This window comes from Coturnix japonica, chromosome 3 (genome assembly GCF_001577835.2).
Source record: "Coturnix japonica isolate 7356 chromosome 3, Coturnix japonica 2.1, whole genome shotgun sequence".
NCBI classification, from domain to species: domain Eukaryota; kingdom Metazoa; phylum Chordata; class Aves; order Galliformes; family Phasianidae; genus Coturnix; species Coturnix japonica.
Window position 1 is genome coordinate 57,526,214 of NC_029518.1, and position 11,113 is coordinate 57,537,326.

The 11,113-nt window shown below is 46.2% G+C and overlaps 1 protein-coding gene across 1 annotated transcript in view; it reads right to left on the minus strand.

Annotated features, from left to right (window-relative positions):
• SLC35F1 (solute carrier family 35 member F1) overlaps window positions 1–10,581 on the minus strand; it is a 215,288-nt gene extending 204,707 nt beyond the window's left edge. The window contains exon 1 of the mRNA XM_015858777.2: window positions 10,085–10,581. Coding sequence (XP_015714263.1) covers window positions 10,085–10,281 — 197 coding nt within the window. The 5' untranslated portion in view covers window positions 10,282–10,581. The remainder of the gene's footprint in view (window positions 1–10,084) is intronic.
• Between the last annotated feature and the right edge of the window lie 532 nt (window positions 10,582–11,113).

Here is an 11,113-nt window from a genome sequence, read left to right on the forward strand (position 1 = left end):
TTAGAAGCATTAACTAATCAACAGCTCTTCCAGGTAGTTAAGTTTAAGTATCCTCATTTTACAGATGCTGAACCAGACCTAGAGAGGTTGAGAGATTTGCCCAAGGCCGAAAAAAAATAGAACTGGTGCCCAATTCTGGATGGTAAATCAGCAGCTGCTGTATGTAGCTTCTCACTGAGTCTCGCAGAAGGCAGAATTCCCCCTCAAGACCTGATGCAACTTTTCCTGCAAGCAGAAAAGACAAAAGCCCACCTCTCCCTGCCCATACATGCAAACAGCTGGTTGAGCTGCTATTTGCTACCAGCTCTCCATCACCTTTTGGTCAAACACAGTGAACATGATATAAATCATTATGCTGTACCTTCAGTCCCAAATCCCACAGTGTCAGCAGGCATAAGGCATCACCCAAGCTTTCTAATTCCAACACTACCACACTTCCAACTGCATCATATGTATGTATGTGTTGGATATTTTTCCCTTTCTGTTTCCCATCTCACATTGCTACTCCAGAAACAGCAAAATAAGAAAATAAACAATACTCTTTCCCTTCTTGCCTTGTATGAGTTATTTATTTGGGCCAGTCTCTGCAAAACCACATGCTATTGCTTCTCAAACACCACTGCTCCTGAAAGACAAATGCACACATGACTGCTCCTCTAAGGAAAACATGTAAACATAGGATATTTGGCAGGAAGTTAAATCTGTATCTTTGTTTCCTCTCTCACTTTGGACCTGCTATGCAGAAAGGCAGCCAATAGGCATCTCAAAGGTATGGTCTTAGAGCCCAGATCTTTCAAGCACAACTTCCCAAATAGTCCCACTCAGCAGAGTGTAGTCACGATTTTGGTAGTACTTCATGCAAGGAAACAGAGCCCACAGATACATGAAGAAAAAGAACAAATCATTGAAGGATTAAGAAAAAAAGACAAATTTGAAACTGTCAGACAGTGTGTATACCTCAGAATAAACTGCTGCTAAATACTCTCAAGTGTAGCAGTATTCTGGATGGAGAAAGAGCATTCACAAATGTGAAAAGAAATTGGTATTGATTCTGTGGGCACGTGTCTCAATACATCCATGGGTTGTAAAAGTATGGGAATGAATCTAATATATTAATCTAGCTGAGTAATAATAAGTTCTATTAACATGGCAATAGTTACTAAATCGATAAGAATGAACACATTCAGATGTCAAATTTAACAGAAACCATTCTATGAGCTGGAATGTGCTAGAATTTATTCGTTTGTAACAGGATGTTAAATTGGTTACCTTTTGTAATTCATCTTTAAAAGATCTCACTTGCTTTCCCACACAGACATGCAGCCCCTCTTCCAAGTAAATTATTTGGGAATTACTTAATGTCTTTAACATAAGCAATCTCTTTAGAGCAGAAGAAACTCTGAATCCCAGAGACTTTTCTTGGAAATGCAACATAATTCTTCCAGTTCTACCAACCTTCCCATGATCACACTCACTTTGGCCAACCTGCCCAATAACTTGAGTGCATTCAACCACTTGTCTGTTGCTTTGGCAGGCTATCATCTTTTTGTTTAAATGACAGAAAACCTGAACTTTCCTTTTCAATACAAGGGAATAGTACTTTCACACACATTCTACAACTGTCACACCACCATGATTTCCTGCTTCTAGACCCCAAACTGTCTACTGACATCTGCATTCTACTGTATCTCTTCAAAGATATGGCAAGCCAGACTCAAAAAAACACTTCAACTATACTGTCAAAAAGAAATAAAAGAAAAACGCTGTTGAGTCCTAAATGGAAGTAAAGCAGCTTTGGTAGAAGAACCTCAAAAGGAGGCAAAAGAGCAAGGTATCCAGGGCCACACACAGATTTTGTCCACTACTGAAAGAACTGAACCTGACTTCTGCAAATGGCAATCCCTGAAAAACACCTGTTTTTTCTACAAGGCATCCCTAGCAGTATGTGTCAGGAAGTTCCCTGCATAGCTCAGGATGCACTCCAATCTGATCTATTTGCCACTACTGAGGTAGTAATTTTGTGGAGACAGAGAGACTGAAACTTCTTGAAGAAGGATAAGCTAACAAGTGGCCAAACTGAAAACACAGAAGAGAGGCTCACCTGTAAACATTAAATCCCTCAGCACAACAAGGCTGCACAGAAAAACTGCTTTGCAGATGCCAGATTTCCCTATCAAGTTAGGTGAAGGTTGTCAGCTTTTTCTGCCTGACAGTACTTAAACCTCATTCCTAGACTGTTGAAAATTGTATCTACAATATTAAAGTTTTATTTCCTTCAAGTATCAAATCCCACATCCGTTAAGACATTTTCCAGCTCTGTGCTCAGCTCTTCAGAGCCTACTTGGTATTTGCTGTCCTTGTTCACTTTCAGTCTACCCAAGACAGTCCCTACAGACCTGAATACACTGGCTGTGGGGAGTTAAAAAGCATAATCAAAAGCATATTGCATCTGTGGCAGTAAGAGAAAAGGAGAAGCAACACTTGGCATGTCTCATTATGACTCTCAGATTCTAGTAAGAAGAGATTTCAGGAGGTAAATGGCCCAAATCAGGCTACAGAAGCCATGGTAAACACAGAGATATTTTAATTCCCCCAAACACCTGGGCTTAGAATGATCATTCATTTAATTTTATCAAATATTTTCCAGCACTTATCATCCCAAGACTAGGGACAGCATAGAGCCACTGCATCCTAAAACAGTAGCAGTAGCACCCAGGTGGGTAATGCAAGTGGATCCAAATCTGGGTAAAGAACAGAAAGCACAGGGCTGTGTACAGCTTACCCCTTGCCCCTCCTGCAGCATTAGGCTATGGCTAGTCCAAGACTAACCTCATGCCTCCTGTCTGTGATTCACAACTCTGAAGCTACTTTTTCAATGAGACTGCTACATCCTTTTAGCAAATAAAGGAAGAAATATCTACCTCACCTTCACCTTGTAGCCACAAACTCCTTCAGCCCACAAACTCTCTTTCTGGCTGAAAGGACTTGAGCTGGCAGTTCTGAGCCCAGTAGTACAAAAAGGATTGGAATTTAATTGTTAGGCAGGAGAGAGACAGCAGTGGAGCAGAAGAGCTCGCTGCTGGAAACCCTTATCCTGAAATGAGCTGAATGAAGGGGCACCTGAGCAGGGAGCACAACCCAGGTATCTGCCCTCACCATTGGCAGCTGCACACCAAACGTGCAAGATGAGACAAGGTAATGAGAACAAATGCAGTACAGAAACAGCACCATTCTAAAATGCACTCAGCCTAATAAAATGTTGTAAAATCGCTTCTGGACACACATCAATGTTTTCTTTGACAAATGGGGGCCAGAGAGGGCGAAGTAAACTAATAACCATCAATATAAGTGCTTCAGATTTTGGCTTTGTTCTGTTATCAGCTAATATGGGCTTACAGGTTGCAGTTAACATTAGGGCTCTGGAGGTAATAATTATGGTCTTGCTACTGGACAAAAATTACCTCATTTATCTGTATTAAAGATGCAGCAATCTGTTTCAAGCATAAAGTGCTTTAGTAAATGAACACCTTGAAGTCTGAAACACCTAGGGAGATGAGCTGGGCAAAAAAGCCTCTACTGGTTCCAAACTTTAAAACTTTCCCCATTTTGTGCCAAGAAAAGAACCTTCATCCAAAGCTAACTTCACCATTCAGGTGTACACTGCAGCCCTCAGGGATGAGGCAAAATGGAGTCAAGCCTGGTATCCTGCATAAGTATTCCCATCACCATTACCATGAAGTCTTGCTTGCTCTTTGTCCAAATAATGTAGTCTGGACAAAAGAAAGTTTTGTGCACATGCAGCCTTGAGAAAATCTCATCCTTCTTTCCAAGGTTTTGACTCATTTACATTGCATAAAAATTACAGCTAGGTAGAGGACTCTCCATCCAGACCTAAAGCTTCTGTGTGCCACCATGCACTGCCTCAGCTCAGACCTGTCCAAAAATGGAACATGGCTTCCCACATCTCTACAGGGAAAGCCAGACTAAGGAACCAATGGACCCCCACACTAACAAGAATCTGAGATGACTGCCTCTGCCACAGACAGAAGGCTGGCTTAGTAAGTGCCACTATATTTAATAGGGGAATCATGTCATTTGAGAATGGGTCTTTATGGTGAGCTCCAGCATCATCCTCCTAATGCTGGAAATCTTTAGGTGCCTCTGAGAAAAAGTGGTGGGAAAAGAATATGTATTGAAACAACGCTTTCTTAAAGCATGAGAGAAACTAAGTCAGAGAAAGCTGAAAGACAAGCTTCAAAACCAGCATATTTTCAGGAAGAAAATAAAGTCCTGTAAGGACAGATGACTGACATAAATAAGCAGAGACAGGTAGATCAGGTGGCTCACTACATGAATTTCACAACCCCTCACACTTGCACACTTTACAGTCATAGCAATTTATGAGTCCCTATACAATTCCTGCAAGAAGCGATTCCAGCTGAGCTCAAGCTCAGCTCCCAACCAGTCGAGCATGGGTTTTCTCTTTGGCTTTGAGGAGGTGATTTTTTGCAGGTTTTTTTTTAAACTCAAGGTTCTTCAGCAAGTTCATTTTCCTCTGCTTTCTTGGTAATTAGCCCTAATCAGTATTCAAGTGCTGATTTGGAAGGCTATCTGCTGACTTAAAGGAAGAGAACACCTCAGTAATAGCCCCAGTGTTTCCCCACGCCAGCAGAAACAGTAGCGATAAGGACAGAGACTCCAGCCATCCCAAAGGAGAGGGAGCCACAAAGAACCCTTCTGATCATTGCTGGCATCTGGCCTTCCCCTCATTAGCACATTAAAGCTACTCTGTCCATCCCATAAGAGCCACTCTGTCCATTTCTCCAGCTCTCTCTATGGAGCCATTTACAGCGCTGCTCTTTTGAAACCCCTCTGGTTCAAGAGGCAGTAACCCCCTCCTAAAGCCCGCAGCACAGACAGTGTCAAAAATTCCCACTCACCAACAGGCACCCGGTAAGCACAGGCATTCCAAACACCAGAGGTTGATGGATGAAACTCGTGTAGTTCACCTTGCCAAATTGCCCCTCCTAAGAAAAGTCTCTTCCCAATCATCATGTGGGCTTCTGATTTCATTTGAAAGAGTGTTTGCTGCATTCAGTCCCCATGCTTCAAACAATTCCCATTTCAGGAATGGACTGACAAGGCTCGTATCTCGTTAGGCACCAATTCCCAGGAACAAAAGAAAAGCAAAGAGAACAGAGCTGGGGGACATTAACCATAAAACCATGCTCAGACACTTGGTCCTGTACTTGGACAGACTTCCAGCACCTGCTACAGCAGCAGTCTGAAAGCTTTATCTTGTCTTCACTCCTAAATCAAAGCATCTTAAAAGAGCGCTGTGGCATGCAAATAAGCATGCTTTCACAGAAATAAATTGTTTGGGGAAGGTGAAAAGCATCATTTCATCTGATTTCACAGGTATTTCCCTTATGCATCCAAATTATTGGGAACACAGCTAACCCATGGAGGCCTCTTGCTTTCAAAGTGGTTATTACAAATGGACTAATGAGAAAAGGAACAGCGAACAACATTTTACTGGTTGGATTTTACACTGTTCTGCTCTTAAAGGGTGCTTTTCCAAGGGCAGACATGACCTCCCACCCCCAACCCCAACAAAAAGAATAAAAATGACAGGTACAAGAAAGAAAACCTAGTTGCTTTGCCTGTGCTCTGAACTCATTTTCTTTGACTCACTTCAAAACGGTATAAATATTTTCACCTAAAAGGAGAGCTACAGCTGTCTGAATGGGCTCAGATTTTCTTCTACAGCTACTGTTATTCTGGGCAGACTCTGAGAGGTATTTGTACTCTTTAAGAACAGAATTCCCTAAGGAAGCCAGCCCTTCTTAGATTGAAGAAGAAAGCGAAGCAACTGAAGGTTATGAATACTCACTCTTTCTGAAATTCCACAAATGATAGTTTTGATCTTTGACTTGCTTTTCATTAAGGAGAAAATGCCATAAATTATTTGGTTTGTTCGCCACCCTGATCAGTCAACTGAAAGATGGTACTGCTTTGGGCAATGAAAGATACTGCCACCATTTCATTTTTTTAGTACATAAACTCTATCAGGTTTACTATGTGCATATGCACTATTAGAAGAAAAAAAATCACTGGGTTACAGCCTTTACAACTTGCAGTGTAATTTAAACAGCTCTCATCTCCGAGGAGTTAATAGACTTACAAACAGTTCAAGCTGCAAGTTAGTCAGCTACTGGGCCAAATCCTTCCTCAGCTCCATTACAAAGGATGAATTGATTCTGCAAGATACTAAAAAGGCAGATTGTACGTGAACACCTGGGCTTTCTGATGAGAAGAATCAATTGGTATCTAAACTGCTTTTACTCATTGCATTTTGTTCATTTTAATAATAAAATAAATCACTGCCTAGCTTAATGAATTATATTTATTAGCAGCACTATTTTTTCCTACTTCTTCTATAAAACATAGCGTTAATTAGACCTACACTGGTTTATGCCCAGGGCCAAAATTTATCTGAGAGTGAATAAATGGGCAGAGTGAATAAATGGACAGAGTAGAGAGACTCGCACTGTTACAAAGAAAGCTCTCACCATTCCTAAGAGCAGAGAATATACCCACCACAAAGCCACTGAAAAGGTGACATGGGTCTGTGATCGTGCTCCTGCTATTATCAGACAGCAAACTGACGATGCCCCTAATCCTGATATGATTTGAGGAAACTTCTGAAAGCTGCAAGGCACCATTTACAAACTGCAAGAACATGCATGCAAAGACATCCTTGAAACAATGAGATAAGCCACAGTTCAACTTTATGGCACTACTCCTCATGAATGTACTAAGAGGCAGAAGCCCAGAATTATGCCTGTGACAACCAGTAATTCAATAGTGGGGGCATGGGCATCACAGTATCTAAAGACATTCATTCATTTTCTTGCAAGAACTTTATCTTCATTCCTTATCCTTGTGCGTAGGACTACAGAGCGTTCACCTAAAGGCAGTTACCTCATTTTGGACTCTCATTCAGATAAATAATTTGTAAGAATCCCCCAAGAGACCATTTAGCAACCTGTTGCATTATGATTCAGCATTTTTTTTCCCTTTTTTCTTGCTTCCTGTTGAAGGTGGGAGGCAACATGGGACAGGTGAGTCACTACTCATTAGGTGGCCTTCCACAAGCAGATGGGTTGGTGGAGTCCAATTCTGGTTTCCCAGAAGCAGTGGGGAAACAAGCAAGTGGACAGCCGGAATAATTTCTTTCATCCCCTATGACATATCAGCATAGAGTCAGTCAAGGACAGCTGCTGAGCAAATACCACCAGAAAGGTATAGGGCAGCAAGGATTCACAGACCATGGGTGTGAGTCAGATGTCTGGGGATGTATTTTTGAGATGTAATCAACATAGTTCCCCCTTAATGAAATGTCCATTCAGCCATCCTCTCAGGCGTCAAGGCTAACAGCTCCTTCAGAACATAGCACCTTCTCACCATTACCACCAGCTCAGAATTGATTTCCAAACTATTCCAGTAAATCCTACTTGGCATCTCCAGCTCTCCTTGATTCTGACCCTTCAATTTTGTTTCACTTTGGTCTTCAGCTCTGACCAGCATTTTCTCCAATTACTGAACCACACTTTTGAAGTCAACCAATGCTGCCCTCCATGAAGTACCTCCTTCTCAGGCACTCCTAAGGGATTCTTCCAGGGTTTCTCTGTTACACTGGGACCACTGAGCCAACAGGGAGCAGAGTCTGGAAGATGAAGCTAAGTGTTTCCAAAACTTGATAAGTAATTTTAAGAGAAGCTGTGGAAGGCACCCAAAGCCCAGGCAACTAAACTTCTGCTACCTAGCAGGAGAGAAACAGTCCTCAGCTTCTGTCAGTGTCTACCTTATTCTCCCACTGCTTCCTCTCTGACCGTAACAATTGCAAATAGGTTTCTGGTGACCCCAGCTGTCCTCAACCTGTTATGTTGTTTGTTGGTCTTCGGAACATCCCCATTACCAGAAAACAGGAGCACATTAGCTCAACTGAAGGAGTCAGTCAGCAAACTTCCAAAAACAGTTCTCAAGCAAATGGTACTCACAAACTACAGGCAGCATGGTAAAGGTGCTACCAGCAGAGCAACTCTAACTGCAAAATCCAAAACTTGGTTTGAGATGGGCATCTACCTAGAATCAAAATTGTTTGGGTGGGAAGGGACCTCAAAGCACCTCCCAGTTCCACCATAGGCAGGGCTCCCACCCCCCAGCTCAGCTACCCAGGGCTCCATCCAAATTGGCCTTGAGTACCACTGGAGATGGGGCACCCACAGTTTCTCTGGGCAGCTGTGCCAGTGCCTCACTGCCCTCCAAGAAAAAAATTTCTTCCTAACACCAAGCCTAAGTAACCCCTCTCAGTTAAAAGCAATTATCCATTCAGCTATCACTACAGGCCCTAATAACCCTCTTTGTGTGTGCATTACAATATTTCTTCCTTTCTCCTTACATGTTTGCATGCTATTGTGTTCATGGAAGATGAAAGCATAAACTGTGTCATGTTTCATTTCACTGTATCAACAGAAATACTGTAGAAAATCCATGTCATTACATGGTGCAGAATCCTTAGTTCCTTCATTTCTCTCTGAGTAGGGGTTTGTAAAGGAACTCAGGCAGATTTCCTTTTGCAGAGGTTTTGGAATGGGCTAAGGATTCTCTTAAACAAAGGAAAGGCTGCCTTAGTACTCCATGAGAACAAGTTTTCTTTCTCCCGTGCATTTGGAAAAAATTGCTCCATTTCAGACAGGAAAAGCACATGATTGCCAAGAAGTGATGGGGCTGCTGCCCACAGGGTGCTCCTTGGGGCAGTGGGAGGTCTGGGTCATGAAACGGTCAGAATATAGACAAACTTCAGCCATCAGAGCCCATTTCTATTCTTCCCTCCCTTCAAAAAAATCTAGATGCCATCTTTTCAATAACATATATATGCCAACAAACACTGACCATACTCATGATATACAGCTGAAAGTCATATCTAACATACATGAGCACGAGAAGTCTTTGAACTCCTTGTGTCAACCCAACACCCCCAGCCATGCAGTGGGAAGCTCCACAAGATCACCACCATTGCTGTACTAAGTCCCCCTACACACCTTCACCCACCTCCTATTGCCCCAAGAGCTTCCTGCCCCAGTGCCACATCCTAAGTCTGACAGGTGCCTCGGGGCAGCCCTGCAGAAGGACTGCACGGTTCTGCCACTGCACAGCACTGATGGGCTGGCACAGTGATGGGGCAGATGAACAGAGTGGGTTGTACCGCACCGGGAGTTGCAAATGTGAGCATATGAGAAAATGTTTGAGTTTGTCTGAGTTCTTGTTTCAACTATTTTTCAACGTTCGATTAACAAAGGGTAAATATTTCATCCCTCACCGATGCTTCTGAGGTCCTCCTAGAAAGGTAACGGGTAATTAATTGCATATAATTGTACTGATCTGCGAGCGATCAGACAAACAGCTCCAGATATTTGTAACAAAGACAGTAACGCTGATAAACTCCTAACGTTTAAAGCCTGGGAGAATCAGGGAGCTCCATCTCCAAACCCAGTACAGCCGGGTGGAAGAGCTGAGGTCTTCCGAGTAGCTCACCCGGACCCAAAACTAACGGGGTCACAAAGACATCGCTCGGTGCACGCACCCCTCTATGCATTACGGAGAGGGCACGCCGGGCTGCAGCGATGGCTCCGGGCGGCCCTTCAGAGCTCGAGGGCTCCTTCTGAAGAAGCGCAACCGGTTGGTCTCCGGATGGACACCGCTCGGTAGTACCAACACACACCTGACCAAACGCAGAAGGAACAGCCCGCAAAGAGAGCACCCAGAGTAGCGGCGTGACGACGGTTCCATCGTTCCGCCGCGGCATCCTGCGATTTCGGTACCTTTGTGTTTGCGATGCCCAGCAGCACACACCGACCGCCCGGCCCCCGCGCTCCGCACGCTTTTCCCCCGGCTCCGGGCAATCGCCGCGCACCGGCGGCAGCTCCGCGCTACCTCCGCCCGCTCCCCCGCAGCTCCCCCGGGCACGGCCGCGCTGCCCCGGGACGCGGCTCTCCCGGCCCCGGCCCTCTCGCCTCACCTGTTCAGCACTTTCCTGATCCGCTGGCGCACGCCGTTGGAGGGCGCGGAGATGCCGCTCCTGGCGCCGCCGCCCTCGGCCGGCAGGTTCTCGATGGTGGCCACGACATGGTTGGGCTGCGGCGGGAGGTGCGGCGGCGGCGGCGGCTGCGGCGGCGGCGGGTGCCGGGGGTGGCGGTGGCGCTCCGGGGAGAGCATCGCGGCGGGGCTGCGCCTTAGCGGCGAGCGGAGAGCATCCCGGCCGGGGCGGCGGGCGCTGCTGATGCTGCCGCTGCTTCCGGGCAGCGCCGGACCCTCGCCCGCTCCTCCCTCAGCGAGCTGCCATGCGGCGAGGGGCGGGCTGCCGCCGCCAGCGAGTGCCGCTCACGCTCTACGGAACAGCGGCAGTTTGGCGACCCTCCTCCCGCAGCCGCCGCTGCTGCCCACACCCCCTCCGCACAACCGCTCCCTACCGGCTGCCGCGCCGCCCCGACCCCTTTGTTTCCACCCGCTGCCGCTACCGCCGCCGCCGCCCCGCGCGCCCCGGCGCTCCTGTGCGGATCCGCGGCCGCGTGCGGCGCTGCCCGCCCCCGGGAGCGCTGCCGCAGCCTGGCCGCAAAGGGGCGCCGCAACACTCGGCTCGCGGCTCCCACGCGCCCCCGGGTTGCTCCCGGCCGTCGGCCCGAGCTGGGATGGGGCACTCGTACTTGAAGGATGGTCCGGTCGGGAGCGGGTGTTGCCCCGCTGCCACCTCTTCTCCTGGTAAATTTCCTTTTGCCTACATCTAGGCAACACGGCGTTGTGTTCATTTGCTGCCGCGATGCTGAGTTCTTAGGGATTATCATGTGCTTTCCCCTCAAAACGCAGCGTGGCACCTGTCAACTCCAGTAAATTAGGAAAACGCAGATAAAACATGCTTCTGGAAGGTCCTCTTGCTCTCACACAGCTGCCAGGCTCAGAGCTGGCATCCAGGAGGAAATATCGGCTCTGGAAAGTTGAGCTCTGCGGCTCTTCTCCATGGAACTAGAGCACTTCGTGTGACCGAGACCTC